This window comes from Brassica napus, unplaced genomic scaffold (assembly GCF_020379485.1).
Source record: "Brassica napus cultivar Da-Ae unplaced genomic scaffold, Da-Ae ScsIHWf_2563;HRSCAF=3310, whole genome shotgun sequence".
NCBI classification, from domain to species: domain Eukaryota; kingdom Viridiplantae; phylum Streptophyta; class Magnoliopsida; order Brassicales; family Brassicaceae; genus Brassica; species Brassica napus.
The window spans coordinates 1-17299 of NW_026015877.1; the positions used below are offsets into that span (position 1 = coordinate 1).

The 17299-nt window shown below is 28.3% G+C and overlaps 1 protein-coding gene across 1 annotated transcript; it reads right to left on the bottom strand.

Annotated features, from left to right (window-relative positions):
* Nucleotides 1–439: 439 nt before the first annotated feature.
* Nucleotides 440–16073, bottom strand: LOC125601435 (cysteine-rich receptor-like protein kinase 41). The gene is made up of 3 exons (XM_048773613.1): nucleotides 15471–16073; nucleotides 15234–15426; nucleotides 440–531 (listed from the first exon to the last, which is right to left on the bottom strand). The coding sequence occupies exons 1-3, from the start codon at nucleotides 16071–16073 to the stop codon at nucleotides 440–442; spliced, it is 888 nt and encodes a 295-aa protein (XP_048629570.1).
* Between the last annotated feature and the right edge of the window lie 1226 nt (nucleotides 16074–17299).

Here is a 17299-nt window from a genome sequence, read left to right on the forward strand (position 1 = left end):
ATTAGTCATCGATCATCATTTGGTTTTCAAACTTCCTGATCATAACCTGAAAGTTACAAAAAGAGAATATGTACAAAACATACTTTTAGGATAATTAAAGAGTGCTTAAAAACCAAAAAAACCAAAACCAAATTAAGAATATATAGCCATATGGACAACTCAAACCTGTGCAAGCAAGGAATTGGTACATAAGGTGGCTCTGATCATACCAACAAGGTGATCAATCTGACCTAGTAGTTTCAAAATCATTGCAAGAGTAGCATTAGGGTTAACAATTGCTTTGATTAATCAATCGTCTTTTCCTCTAGGTAAACAAAAGACTGTTCTCTAACTTGCGAGCCATTACAACATTCCATGGTTCTTCACAGAATTATCATTCCTTCCAGGGAAAAGCCTAGCTATCATCGCCCCTTTGTTACCTGTAAAGGTATAGCTTGCATTAGCCTCTCCTCTTCTTCCTCATTGAAGGCCTCTCCTGTTTATCATCCTCGGGTCCAGTTTGGTTAAACCACCGTATCCTACAACTCTTCCCTGCTCATATTAACACCAAGAACTACATCAAGAACTTCAATCTGAAAGCTATTATTAAGAGATAGTAGTTACTTACCGGATCTCTTCCTTGGAGCTTTTTCTTCGATGAGGTTTCCAGTTTTGTTGACCCGTAGACCCGACTAGTTCTTTAAGCTTAGGAATCTCACAATCTTCAAGCGGTCTTCCAGTGCCCACCTCGACACCGGAAAAAAAAGGCTTTTAACGAGTGTCTACAATAACACTTTCCCAACCGTCTCTCCTCTCTTTCTGTTGCCTGCTGGTACGCAGTTACAAACAATATCGATTATGGTTTTTCATCTCTTCTTCTCCATGACTTTGGTGGTAGTAGTGACCTTTATGCTGATCGTTTGTTGACGTTTAAAGAGAAATACGCGATCTGATCCATCCGTCGATGATGATCTTTTCGACTGAAAATGTTGTGTTGTTGGTTATTGTATGAGAAGAAGACGGGAAATGAGGTGTAATGGAGGGAAATGACCAACGTTAGTATACGCTATCTCCATCCATCCCCCTTGGAGGACAAGATGTGATGATATTAAATATGAGTTGTTATACTATTTTGAAATATTACGTATGCCTAAGCTATGTGCGTGTATGTATAAATTCATGACTCGTGTTTTCCTGACCAATGCTGTTATACAACTGTTAAATGGTCTATGGGACTGTCACGGACTGATTTGATAGCTGATGCTATTTCTATTTAGCCCATTAAAATAGATTAACAGGTACAACTTCTAGATATTTGGTTTAATTTAGTGTAATCATACTACCAACCCTAATTTATAAAGCAACCATTATCCAAAAGAAGATTTACAAAGCTGTATAATCTACCATTTACATTCAAGCTGTTAAACGTCGTCACATTTAACTAATCGCTGGAAATTTGGTCAAAAGGAAAAAAGCCATAAATGTGAAACCCTTATATATAGATATTAAAAAACATGGTGGGAGAGAGAAAGAGTTAGGGTAGGGATCAATATTTTTACGTTGTGAAGCATTGGACTCCCTAAATCGTGAAATAACCACTATTAAATCCCTATTTTCTTGAAAAAACGGAGACAATAAAGGCTCCAAACCTCTTTCAACATCATCTATGTTAGTGCAGCTGCAACTATGCATTAAAACAATATTTTCTTATTTTTGAAATTTTCTCAAAATCTATGTGTTAACCACTAATTCTTATATACTGAAGCCTATAATCTTTAGTGTTGTTTTAAAATTTCTTACCACATTCTAAATTTGTATTAATGTATGCTAAACTCCCTTTCATGGTATATGAGAATCATTAATAATTTTTTATCAATTAACTTAGTAAAACTTCATAATACTCTCTAAATCGGTAAATAACCACTATTAAATCCATAGTTTCTTGAAAAACGGAGACAAAATTCTCCAAACCTCTTTCAACATCTCATCTATGTTAGTGCAGGATGCAACTATGCATTAAAACAATATTTTCTTATTTTTTTTGAAATTTTCTCAAAATCTATATGTTAACCCCTACAAAAATATTGAATTTTGTAAATTCTTCTATATTCAGCCTATAATCTTTAGTGTTGTTTTTAAAATTTCTGACCATATTCTACATTGTATTAATGTATGATAAACTCTCTTTCATGGTATATGAAATCATTTTAATTTTTTATCAATTAATTTATTAAAACTTCATAATACTCCTTAAATCGAGGAATAACCACTATAAAATCGCTATTTTCTTGAAAAACGGAGACAACAAAGCTCCAAACCTCTTTCAACATCATCATATGTTAGATGCAACTATGCATTAAACATATTGTCATATTTTTTGAAAATTTCTCAAAATCTATGTGTTAACCCCTACAAGAATATTGATTTGGGCAATTCTTTATATACTGAAGCTATAATTTTAGGTTGTTTTAAAAACTTCTGACGATATTTTACATTTGTATTAATATACTTAACTCCATTTCATTGTATATGGAAATCATTATATTTTTTTTATCAATTAATTTAGTAAAACTTCATAATACTCTTTAAATAGAGGAGTAACCACTATAAATCCCTATTTTCTTGAAAAACGGAGACAACAAAGGCTCCAAACCTCTTTCAACATCATCATATGTTAGTGCATGATGCAACTATGTATTAAAACAATATTCTCATATTTTTTGAAATTTTCTTAAAATCTATGTGTTAACCCCTACAAAAATATTTAATTTTGGTAAATTCTTTATATATTGAAGCCAATAATCTTTAATGTTGTTTTAAAACTTATGACCATATTCTACATTTGTATTAATGTATACTAGACTCCTTTTCATGGTATATGGGAATTTTATATCAATTAATTTAGTAAAACTTCATAATACTCCCTAAATCGGTGAAATAGCCACTATTAAATCCCTATTTTATTGAAAAAGGAAGACAACAAAGTTCCAAACCACTTCTCAACATCATCTATGTTAGTGCAGGATGCAACTATGTATTAAATAATATTTTCATATTTTTTGAAATTTTCTCAAAATATATGTGTTAACCCCTACAAAAATATTGAATTTGGTTAATTCTTTATATACTGAAGCCTATAATCTTTAGTGTTGTTTTAAAAATTTCTTACCACATTATAAATTTGTATAATGTTACTAACTCCTTTTCATGGTTATGGGAATCATTCTATTTTCTATCCATTAATTTAGTAAAGCTTCATAATACTCCTTAAATCGAGGAATACCACTATAAAGTTGCTATTTTCTTGGAAAACAGAGATAACAAAGGCTCCAAACCCCTCTTTCAACACATCATCATATGTTAGTGCAGGATTCAACTATGCATTAAAACAATATTGTTATATTTTTTTAAATTTTCTCAAAATCTATGTGTTTAAACCCTACAAAATATTGAGTTTTGGTAATTCTTATATACTGAAGCCTATAATATTTAGTGTTGTTTTGAAATTTCTTACCACATTCTAATTTGTATTAATGTATGCTAAACTCCCTTTCATGGTATATGAGAATCATTATAATTTTTTATCAATTACATAGTTAAAACTTCGTAATACTCCCTAAATCGGTAAATAACCACTATTAAATTCCTATTTTCTTGAAAAACGGAGACAACAAAGGCTCAAAACCTCTTTCAAACATCATCTATGTTAGTGCAGCATGCAACTATGCATTAAAACAATTGTCATATTTTTTGAAATTTTCTCAAAATCTATGTGATAACCCCTACAAAATATTGAATTATGGTAAATTCTTTATATACTAAAGCCTATAATCTGTAGTGTTGTTTTAAAAATTACAGACCACATTCTACATTTGTTAATGTATGTTAAACTCTCTTTCATGGTATATGGGAATCATTATATTTTTTATCAATTAATTTAGTAAAAATTCATAATACTTCCTAAATCGGTGAAATAACCACTATTAAATCCCTATTTTATTGAAAAATGGAGACAACAAACCGCTTTCAACATCAACTATGTTAGTGCAGATAAACTCAAGAAACAAAACAATTTTCTAATTTTTTGAAATTTTCTCAAAATCTATGTGTTACCCCTAAAAAATATTTAATTTTGGTAAATTCTCTATATACAAAAGCCTATAATCTTAGTGTTGTTTTAAAACTTCTGACCATATTCTAATTTGTATTAATGTATCCTAAACTCCTTTTCATGGTATATGGGAATCATTATAATTTTTATCAATTAATTAAGTAAAACTTCATAATACTCCCTAAATCGGTGAAATAACCTCTATTAAATCCCTATTTTCTTTTGAAAAACCGGAGACAACAAAGGCTACAAACCTCTTTCAACATCATCTATGTTAGTGCAAGCATGCAACTATGCATTAAAACAATTTTTTCTTATTTTTTGAAATTTTCTCAAAATCTATGTGTTAACCCCTACAAAAATATTGAGTTTTGGTAAATTCTTATATACTGAAGCCTATAATCTTTAGTGTTTTTTAAAATTTCTTACCACATTAAAAATTTGTATTAATGTATGTTAAACTCTCTTTCACGGTATATGAGAATCATTATAATTTTTTATCAATTAACTTAGTAAAACTTCATAATACTACCCCTAAATCGGTAAATAACCACTATTAAATCTATATTTTCTTGAAAAACGGAGACAACAAATTCTCCAAACCTCTGTCCAACATCATCATGTGTAGTGCAGGATGCAACTATGCATTAAAACAATATTTTCTTATTTTTTTTGAATTTTCTCAAAATCTATGTGTTAACCCCTACAAAAATATTGAATTTTGGTAAATTCTTCATATATTCAAGCCTATAATCTTTAGTGTTGTTTAAAATTTCTGACCATATTATACATTTGTATTAATATATATGATAAACTCTCCTTCATGGTATATGGAAATCATTATAATTTTTTATCATTAATTTATTAAAAACTTCATAATACTCCTTAAATCGAGGAATAACCACTATAAAATCGCTATTTTCTTGAAAAATGGAGACAACAAAGGCTCCAAACCTCTTTCAATCATCATATGTTAGATGCAACTATGCATTAAACAATATTGTCATATTTTTTGAAATTTCTCAAAATCTATGTGTTAACCCCTACAAGAATATTGAATTTTGGCAAATTCTTTATATACTGAAGCCTATAATTTTAGGTTGTTTAAAACTTCTGACGATATTTTACATTTGTATTAATGTATACTTAACTCCATTTCATTGTATATGGAAATCATTATATTTTTTTATCAATTAATTTAGTAAACTTCATAATACTCTTTAAATAGAGGAGTAACCACTATTAAATCCCTATTTTCTTGAAAAACGGAGACAACAAAGGCTCCAAACCTCTTTCAACATCATCATATGTTAGTGCATGATGCAACTATGTATTAAAACAATATTCTCATATTTTTTGAAATTTCTTAAAATCTATGTGTTAACCCCTACAAAAATATTTAATTTGGTAAATTCTTTATATATTGAAGCCAATAATCTTTAATGTTGTTTTAAAACTTATGACCATATTCTACATTTGTATTAATGTATACTAGACTCCTTTTCATGGTATATGAGAATTTTATATCAATTAATTTAGTAAAACTTCATAATACTCCCCTAAATCGGTGAAATAGCCACTATTAAATCCCTATTTTATTGAAAAAGGAAGACAACAAAAGGTTCCAAACCACTTTCAACATCATCTATGTTAGTGCATGATGCAACTATGTATTAAAATAATATTTTCATATTTTTTGAAATTTTCTCAAAATATATGTGTTAACCCCTACAAAAATATTGAATTTTGGTTAATTCTTTATATACTGAAGCCTATAATCTTTAGTGTTGTTTTAAAATTTCTTACCACATTATAAATTTGTATAATGTATACTAACTCCTTTTCATGGTATATGGGAATCATTCTATTTTCTATCCATTAATTTAGTAAAGCTTCATAATACTCCTTAATCGAGGAATAACCACTATAAAGTTGCTATTTTCTTGGAAAACAGAGATAACAAAGGCTCCAAACCTCTTTCAACATCATCATATGTTAGTGCAGGATTCAACTATGCATTAAAAAACAATTTGTCCATATTTTTTTTAAATTTTCTCAAAATCTATGTGTTTAAACCCTACAAAAATATTGAGTTTTGGTAAATTCTTATATACTGAAGCCTATAATATTTAGTAAAACTTCGTAATACTCCTTAAATCGAGGAATAACCACTATAAATCGCTATTTTCTTGAAAACGGAGACAACAAAGGCTCCAAACTCTTTCAACATCATCATATGTTAGTGCAGGATGCAACTATGCATTAAAACAATTGTCATATTTTTTGAAATTTTCTCAAAATCTATGTGATAACCCCTACAAAATATTGAATTATGGTAAATTCTTTATATACTGAAGATTATAATCTTTAGTGTTTGTTTTAAAATTTCGGACCACATTATATGTTTTTATTAATGTATACTAAACTCTCTTTCATGTTATATGGGAATCATTATAATTTTTTTATCAATTAATTAAGTAAAACTTCATAATATACTACTCCTAAATCGGTGAATAACCACTATTAAATCCTTATTTTCTTGAAAAACGAAGACAACAAAGGCTCCAAACCGCTTTCAGCATCATCTATATGTTAGTGCAGGATGCAACTATGCATTAAAACAATATTTTCTTATTTTTTGAAATTTTCTCAAAATCTATGTGTTAACCCCTACAAAATATTGAGTTTTGGTAAATTCTTATATACTGAAGCCTATAATTTTTAGTGTTGTTTTAAAATTTCTTACCACATTTTAAATTTGTATTAATGTATGCTAAACCTCCTTCATGGTATATGAGAATCATTATAATTTTTTATATCAATTAACATAGTAAAACTTCGTAATACCTCTAAATCGGTAATAACCACTATTAAATCCCTATTTTCTTGAAAAAGGGAGACAACAAAGGCTCCAAACCTCTTTCAACATCATCTATGTTAGTGCAGCATGCAACTATGCATTAAACAATTGTCATATTTTTTGAAATTTTTTCAAAATCTATGTGATAACCCCTACAAAAATATTGAATTGTGGTAAATTCTTTATATACTGAAGCCTATAATCTGTAGTGTTGTATTAAAATTTCAGACCACATTCTACATTTGTATTAATGTATGTTAAACTCTCTTTCATGGTATATGGGAATCATTATATTTTTTATCAATTAATTTAGTTAAAATTCATAATAATTCCTAAATCGGTGAAATAACCACTATTAAATCCCTATTTTATTGAAAAATAGAGACAACAAAGGCTCCAAACCGCTTTCAACATCATCTATGTTAGTGCAGGATGCAACTATGCATTAAAACAATATTTTCTGATTTTTTGAAATTTTCTCAAAATTTATGTGTTTATATCTATAGCCTATTATCTTTAGTGTTGTTTTAAGACTTCTGACCATATTCTACATATGTATTAATGTATACTAAACTCCCTTTCATGGTATATAGGAATCATTATAATTTTTTATCAATTAATTTTGTAAAACTTCATAATACTCCCTTAAATCGGTGAAATAACCACTATGAAATCCCTATTTTCTTGAAAAAGGGAGACAACAAAGGCTCCTAACCACTTTCAACATCATCATGTTAGTGCAGGATGCAACTATGTATTAAAATACTATTTTCATTTTTTTTGAAATTTTCTCAAAATCTGTGTTAACCCCTACAAAATATTGAGTTTTGGTAAATTCTTTATATACTGAAGCCTATAATCTTTAGTGTTTTTTAAAATTTCTTACCACATTCTAAATTTGTATTAATATATGCTAAATTCCCTTTCATGGTATATGAGAATCATTATAATTTTTTATCAATTAACTTAGTTTAACTTCATAATACTCTCTAAATCGGTAATAACCACTATTAAATCCATATTTTCTTGAAAAACGGAGACAAACAATCCCCAAACCTCTTTCAACATCTCATCTATGTTAGTGCAGGATGCAACTATGCATTAAAACAATATTTTCATATTTTTTGAAATTTTCTCAAAATCTATGTGTTAACCCCTACAAAATATTGAATTTTGGTAAATTCTTCATATATTCAAGCCTATAATCTTTAGTGTTGTTTTAAAATTTCTGACCATATTCTACATTTGTATTAATGTATGATAAACTCTTTTTCATGGTATATGTAAATCATTATAATTTTTTATCAATTAATTTATTAAAACTTCATAATACTCCTTAAATCGAGGAATAACCACTATAAAATCGCTATTTTCTAGAAAACGGAGACAACAAAGGCTCCAAACCTCTTTCAACATCATCATATGTTAGAGCAGGATGACACTATGCATTAAAATAATATTGTCATATTTTTTGAAATTTTCTCAAAATCTATGTGTTAGCCCCTAAAAAATATTGAATTTTGGCAAATTCTTTATATACTAAAGCTTATAATCTTTAGTGTTGTTTTAAAATTTCGGACCACATTATATGTTTGTATTAATGTATACTAAACTCTATTTCATGTTATATGGGAATCATTATAATTTTTTATCAATTAATTAAGTAAAACTTCATAATACTCCCTAAATCGTGAAATAACCACTATTAAATCCTATTTTCTTGAAAAAACGGAGACAACAAAGGCTCCAACCCCTTTCAGCATCATCTATGTTAGTGCAAGATGCAACTATGCATTAAAACAATATTTTCTTATTTTTGAAATTTTCTCAAAGTCTATGTGATAACCCCTACAAAATATTGAATTATGGTAAATTCTTTTATACTGAAGCCTATAATCTGTAGTGTTGTTTTAAAATTTCAGACCACATTCTACATTTGTATTAATGTATGTTAAACTCTCTTTCATGGTATATGAGAATCATTATATTTTTTTTTTATCAATTAATTTAGTAAAAATTCATAATACTCCCTAAATCGGTGAAATAACCACTATTAAATCCCTATTTTTTAAAAATGAAAAGAGACAACAAAGGCTCCAAACCGCTTTCAACATCATCTATGTTAGTGCAGGATGCAACTATGCATTAAAACAATATTTTCTAATTTTTTTGAAATTTTCTCAAAATCTATGTGTTAACCCCTACAAAATATTGAATTTTGGTAAATTCGTTTATACTATAGCCTATTATCTTTAGTGTTGTTTTAAGACTTCTGACCATATTCTACATTTGTATTAATGTATACTAAACTCCTCTTTCATGGTATATGGAATCATTATAATTTTTTTATCAATTAATTTGTAAAACTTCATAATACTCCCAAATCAGTGAAATAACCACTATTAAATCCCTATTTTCTTGAAAAAGGGAGACAACAAAGGCTCCTAACCACTTTCAACATCATCTATGTTAGTGCAGGATGCAACTATGTATTAAAATAATAGTTTCGTATTTTGTGAACTTTTCTCAAAATTATGTGTTAACCCCTACAAAATATTGAATTTTGGTTAATTCTTTATATACTGAAGCCTATAATCTTTAGTGTTGTTTTAAAATTTCTTACCACATTCTAAATTTGTATAATGTATACTAAACTTCTTTTCATGGTATATGGGAATCATTCTATTTTCTATCCATTAATTTAGTAAAGCTTCATAATACTCCTTAAATCGAGGAATAACCACTATAAAGTTGCTATTTTCTTGGAAAACAGAGATAACAAAGGCTCCAAACCTCTTTCAACATCATCATATGTTAATGCAGGATGCAACTATGCATTAAAATAATATTGTCATATTTTTTTAATTTTCCCAAATCTATGTGTTTAAACCCTACAAAAATATTGAATTTGGGTAAATTCTTTATATACTGAAGCCTATAATCTTTAATGTTTGTTGTAAAATTTCTTACCACATTCTAAATTTGTATTAATTGTACTGAACTCCTTTTCATGGTATATGGGAATCATTATATTTTTTAATCAATTAATTTAGTAAAACTTCGTAATACTCCTTAAATCGAGGAATAACCACTATAAAATCGCTATTTTCTTGAAAACGGAGACAACAAAGGCTCCAAACTCTTTCAACATCATCATATGTTAGTGCAAGATGCAAGATGCAACTATGCATTAAAACAAATTGTCATATTTTTTGAAATTTTCTCAAAATCTATGTGATAACCCCTACAAAAATATTGAATTACGGTAAATTCTTTATATACTGAAGCTTATAATCTTTAGTGTTGTTTTAAAATTTCGGACCACATTATATGTTTGTATTAATGTATACTAAACTCTCTTTCATGTTATATGGGAATCATTATAATTTTTTATCAATTAATTAAGTAAAACTTCATAATACTCCATAAATCGGTGAAATAACCACTATTAAATCCCTATTTTCTTGAAAAAACGGAGACAACAAAGGCTCCAAACCGCTTTCAGCATCATCTATGTTAGTGCAGGATGCAACTATGCATTAAAACAATATTTTCTTATTTTTTGAAATTTTCTCAAAATCTATGTGTTAACCCCTACAAAAATATTGAGTTTTGGTAAATTCTTATATACTGAAGCCTATAATCTTTAGTGTTGTTTTAAAATTTCTTACCACATTCTAAATTAGTATTAATGTATGCTAAACTCCCTTTCATGGTATATGAGAATCATTATAATTTTTTATCAATTAACATAGTAAAACTTCGTAATACTCTCTAAATCGGTAAATAACCACTATTAAATTCCTATTTTCTTGAAAAACAGAGACAACAAAGGCTCCAAACCTCTTTCAACAACATCATCTATGTTAGTGCAGCATGCAACTATGCATTAAAACAAATTGTCATATTTTTTTGAAATTTTCTCAAAATCTATGTGATAACTCCTACAAAAATATTGAATTATGGTAAATCTTTATATACTAAAGCCTATAATCTGTAGTGTTGTTTTAAAATTTCAGACCACATTCTACATTTGTATTAATGTATGTTAAACTCTCTTTCATGGTATATGGGAATCATTATATTTTTTATCAATTACTTTAGTAAAAATTCATAATACTTCATAAATCGGTGAAATAACCACTATTAAATCTCTATTTTATTGCAAAATGGAGACAACAAAGGCTCCAAACTGCTTTCAACATCATCTATGTTAGTGCAGGATGCAACTATGCATTAAAACAATATTTTCTAATTTTTTGAAATTTTCTCAAATCTATGTGTTAACCCCTACAAAAATATTGAATTTTGGTAAATTCGTTATATACTATAGCCTATTATCTTTAGTGTTGTTTTAAGACTTCTGACCATATTCTACTACATTTGTATTAATGTATACTAAACTCCCTTTCATGGTATATGGGAATCATTATAATTTTTATCAATTAATTTTGTAAAACTTCATAATACTCCCTAAATCGGTGAAATAACCACTATTAAATCCCTATTTTTTTGAAAAGGGAGACAACAAAGGCTCCTAACCACTTTCAACATCATCTATGTTAGTGCAGGATGCAACTATGTATTAAAACAATATTTTTTTATTTTTTGAAATTTTATCAAAATCTATGTGTTAACCCCTACAAAATATTGAGTTTTGGTAAATTCTTATATACTGAAGCCTATAATCTTTAGTGTTGTTTTAAAATTTCTTACCACATTCTAATTTGTATTAATGTATGCTAAACTCCCTTTCATGGTATATGAGAATCATTATAATTTTTTATCAATTAACTTAGTAAGACTTCATAATACTCTCTAAATCGATAAATAACCACTATTAAATCCATATTTTCTTGAAAAACGGAGACAACAAATTCCCCAAACCTCTTTCAACATCTCATCTATGTTAGTGCAGGATGCAACTATGCATTAAAACAATATTTTCTTATTTTTTGAAATTTTCTCAAAATCTATGTGTTAACCCCTACAAAAATATTGAATTTTGGTAAATTCTTCATATATTCAAGCCTATATCTTTAGTGTTGTTTTAAAATTTCTGACCATATTCTACATTTGTATTAATGTATGATAAACTCTCTTTCATGGTATATGTAAATCATTATAATTTTTTATCAATTAATTTATTAAAACTTCATAATACTCCTTAAATCGAGGAATAACCACTATAAAATCGCTATTTTCTTGAAAAACGGAGACAACAAAGGGCTCCAAACCTCTTTCAACACATCATCATATGTTAGTGCAGGATGCAACTATGCATTAAAACAATATTGTCATATTTGTTTGAAATTTCTCAAAATCTATGTGTTAACCCCTACAAGAATATTGAATTTTGGCAAATTCTTTATATACTGAAGCCTATAATCTTTAGGTTGTTTTAAAACTTCTGACCATATTCTACATTTGTATTAATGTATACTTAACTCCATTTCATTGTATATGGAAATCATTATAATTTTTTTATCAATTAATTTAGTAAAACTTCATAATACTCCTTAAATAGAGGAGTAACCTCTTTGAGCCTTTGTTGTCTTCGTTTTTTAAGAAATAATGATTTTATAGTGGTTATTCCATCGATTTAGGGGTATTGTGAAGTTTTACTAAATTAAATGATAAAAACATTATAATGATTTCCATATACCATGAAAAAGAGATTAAATACATTAATACAAATGTAGAATGTGGTTAGAAATTTTAAAACAACACTAAAGATTACAGGCTTCAATATATAAAACATTTACCAAAAACTCAATATTTTCGTAAGGGGTTTTAACACATAGATTTTGAGAAAAATTCAAAAAATATAACAATGTTACTTTAATACATAGTTGCCTCATGTACTAATATATGATGATGTTCAAAGAGGTTTGGAAACTTTTTTGTCTTCATTTCTCTAGAGAGTAGCGATTTTATATTTGTTAGTCCACTAATTTAGGGAGTATATGAAGTTTTACTAAATTAATTTATAAAAAATTATAACGATTTCCATGCATCATGAAAGAGAGTTTAACATACATTAATACAAATGTAGAATATGGTTAAATTTTTTAAAACAACACTAAAAAATATAGGCTTCAGTATATAATGCGTTTAACGTAAAACTCAATATATTCATAGCAATTTATACATAGATTTGGAGAAAAAAAAAAAATATGACTATATTTTTAATGGATTGTTGCATCATGCACTAACATATGATGATGTTTAAAGATGCTTGGAACCTTTTTTTATCTCTGTTTATCAAGAGAATAGCGATTTTATAGTGGTTATTCTACTGATTTAGATAGTATTATGAAGTTTTACTAATTAATTGATAAACAAATTAGAATGATTCTCATATACCATGAAAGAGAGTTTAACATACATTAACACAAATATAGCTTCAGTATATAGAGCGTTTAAACTCAATATTTTCGTAGGGGTTAACACATAGATTTTGAGAAAAATTCAAAAAATATAACAATATTGCTTTAATACATATTTGCCTCATGTACTAATATATAATGATGGTCAAATAGGTTTGGAACCTTTTTTGTCTCCATTTCTCTAGAGAATAGCGATTTTATAATGGTTAATTCACTAATTTAGGGAGTATATAAAGTTTTACTAAATTAATTTATAAAAACAATTGAACGATGCTCATTTACCGTGAAAGAGAGTTTAGCATACATTAATACGAATATATAATATGGTTAGAAATTTTAAAACAACACTAAAGATTATAGGCTTCAGTATATAAAGTATTTATCAAAAACTCAATATTTTCGTAGGGGGTTAACACATAGATTTTGAAAAAAAAATTCAAAAGTTAACAATATTGTTTTAATAAATATTTGCATCATGTACTAATATATGATGATGGTCCAAAAGGTTTAGAACTTTTTTTTGTCTCCATTTCTATAGAGAATAGCGATTTTATAATGGTTAGTCCACTAATTTAGAGAGTATATGAAGTTTTATTAAATTAATTTTAAAAACAATTGAACGATGCTCATTTACCATGAAATAGAGTTAAGCATACATTAATACAAATTTAGAATGTGGTTAGAAATTTTAAAACAACACTAAAGATTATAGGCTTTAGTATATAAAACATTTACCAAAAACTCAATATTTTCGTAGGGGTTAATACATAGATTTTGAGAAAAAATCAAAAAATATAACAATATTGCTTTAATACATAGTTGCCCCTTGTACTAATATATAATGATGGTGAAAGAGGTTTGGAACCTTTTTGTCTTCATTTCTCTAGAGAATAGCGATTTTATAATGGTTAATCCACTAATTTAGGGAGTATATGAAGTTTTACTAATTAATTTATTAAACAATTGGACGATGCTAATTTACCATGAAAGAGAGTTTAGCATAAATTAATAAAAATGTATAATATGGTTAGAATTTTAAAACAACACTAAATATTATAGGCTTCAGTATATAAAGTATTTACCAAAAACTCAATATTTTCGTAGGGATTAACGCATAGATTTTGGAAAAATTCAAAAATACGACAATATTGTTTTAATGCATAGTTGCATCCTGCACTAACATATGATGATGTTCAAAGAGGTTTGGAGCCTTTATTATCTCTGTTTTTTAAAAATAGTGATTTTATAGTGGTTATTCCATCGATTTATAGAGTATTATGAATTTTTACTAAATTTATTGATAAAAAAATTATAACGATTCCCATATGCCATGAAAAAAATCTTAAAATACATTGATATAAATGTAGAATGTGGTTAGACTAAACAATTGATAAAAAATTATTAATTAGTAAAATAGATTTTTAAAATAATCTATTTTAATAGAGTAGATTGCTTATTCTCATTTAATCGTGTGAACAAAAAATTTGTATATCACTTAATATATGTAAATATTAAGATTTCTTTCTGTATAACTCTGACCTTGGTCTCTCTTTGTATGTATATTAGTGATTATATACTCTATAATATCATTCAAATCACTACCAAAAACATAACATTGTTCAACAGACAACACCTTCTGTCCAGTCATGGATAAGTAGTCGTCTCTCGTTCTTGCTCATCCAGCAGAACCTAAAAGCGTCATTTTTTTTTTTTGTAACACAGAGTTTCAATCGTTTAGATAAATTAAAACTTGCGTTCATATTTTATTTTTAAGGTTACAAAAGTGTTTTTAATACAAAGGTTGATAAGCTCATTATATATAGAGTACTTTGTTTTCTATAACAAATTTTGATAAACACAAGAGTAGCTAATGCAAGTACTCTTCTTCTTTTACTCTGTTCTGGTCTTGGTTTTCTTGGTAGATCAGACTCATACTCGCTCTCGATAAGGAAGAATCTCAAGTTAGTCTCTATCTGAAAGCTACAGCTAGGACAAAACCATCTGAGCCCTAATCTCCCTTTGGTCGCGTTCCCAAAACCATAGTTGAGACATTTGTTGCAGTCTCTCTCAGACAAATCTGGCGTGCACTGCACGGAAGCGAAGAATGTTGTGTTAGGTTGTGGACCAGTACCATTTCCTTGAGCATACTTCCTCTTAACTCCACCCCTGCTGCAGCTTCTTGTCTGAGTCGGTTAAGTAACTCGCTTTGCAAACGAATAAACTCGTCTTTATCTCCCGCTGCATCATTAGGCTTTGCTGCCTCCAAGACTGGACTCGTTTCGAGTTTCCCTAGAATCGGTTTGTCTGAGTAACGAAACATACATTTCGTGGCACGTACGTAAGCTTCTCTATGAGCTGGACAGTAAGTTGTGGTGGTTAGGTTTACTGCAGCTTGGGAGATACAGTTGAGACAATCTACTCGTGTGAGGACTCTGTTGCAGAGTCCAGTGGCTTCTACTCGTTCTTGATCTCCGACCGAGAAGTGGTAGAAGTTGTAGGTGTTTGAATGGCGAGAAGGGATTGATGAGACAAGACGGTTAAGGTTGTTGGAGAATAAAGATCCGGAGAAGTTGCTTTGTTTGGATAAACATGCTGTGTTTGAAGGGAAGTTCCATATAGAACTGTCTATGTTGACGGTGATTAGTTGTGCTAAGCTGAGAAAAGGGATGAAAAAGAACAAGAACGAGAAGAACAGCAAGTGTTGTGGTCGAGAAGAAGAACATGTCATAACCATAGTGAATGATCAGATTTTGAATGTTTTAGTTTCTTCAGTGGTTTTCTTAGTTTATATATTCGAAACCGAACCAAATAAAACGCTAAGTCCATAGACCGAAAACAATGAAAAGTCTATAGAAAGAAAAAATCTTTAAGATCTTGTTTTTTTTTTAATGAAAAAGTGACAATTTAATTATTACTTTAAAAATCAAACGCCCGTTGTTGTTGATCCCGTGACTTGCGTCAACATAGAGGGTCCCTGCTACATCGCTATAACAATGTCATTAGATAGCTGAATTGCGGTTGTAATCTAGGATGGTAGAACTTGAAACCTCGAGGAAGAAGATGTTGATTTACAAAAAAAATTGTTAAGCTTATAAAACCATTCGTTCACTGACTAGACAAAACTACCAAAAGTGTGGTGGTATAAAAGTAGTTTTACGTTTATGGTAAACGTACGATATACTGAAGCCAATACTTTTTAGTGTTGTTTTAAAAAATTCAATCACATTCTACATTTGTATTAATGTATGTTAAACTCTCTTTTATGATGCATGAAAATCGTTTTAATTTTTTTAAAATTAATTTAGTAAAACTTCATATACTCCCTCAATTAGTGGACTAACCATTATAAAATCGCTACTCTCAAGAGAAATAGAGACAAAAAAGTTTTCAAACCTCTTTGACCATCATCGTATATTAGTACACGAGGCAACTATGTATTAAAACAATAGTGTTATATTTTTTGAATTTTTCTCAAAATCTATGTGTTAACCCCTACGAAAATATTGAGTTTTTGGTAAATGGTTTATATACTTAAGCCTATAATATTTAGTGTTGTTTTAAAATTTCTAACCACATTCTACATTTGTATTAATGTATTTTAAGCTCTTTTTCATGGTTTATGGAAATCGTTATAGTATTTTTATCAATTAATTTTGTAAAACTTCATAATACTTCCTAAATCGATGGAATAACCACTAAAATCACTATTTTCTTGAAAACGGAGACAACAAAGGCTGAAAACCTCTTTTAACATCATCATATGTTAGTGCAGGATGCAACTATGCATTAAAACAATCTTGTCGTATTTTTAAAAATTTCTCAAAATCTATGTGTTAACCCCTACGAAAATATTGAGTTTTCGGTATATATTTTATATAATGAAGCCTATAATCTTTAGTATTGTTTTAAAATTTCTAACAATATTCTGCATTTGTATTAATGTATGTTAAACTCTCTTTC

Excerpts from the sequence above, each read along its gene's own strand:
- LOC125601435 (XM_048773613.1), bottom strand. The coding sequence starts at position 16,073 with ATGGTTATGACATGTTCTTCTTCTCGACCACAACACTTGCTGTTCTTC. Across the intron at positions 15,427-15,470 it reads GAAGTATGCTCAAGGAAATG|TGCACGCCAGATTTGTCTGA; the intron begins GTACTGGTCCAC and ends GCTTCCGTGCAG. Across the intron at positions 532-15,233 it reads AAAACCAAGACCAGAACAGA|GGAAGAGTTGTAGGATACGG; the intron begins GTAAAAGAAGAA and ends TAATATGAGCAG.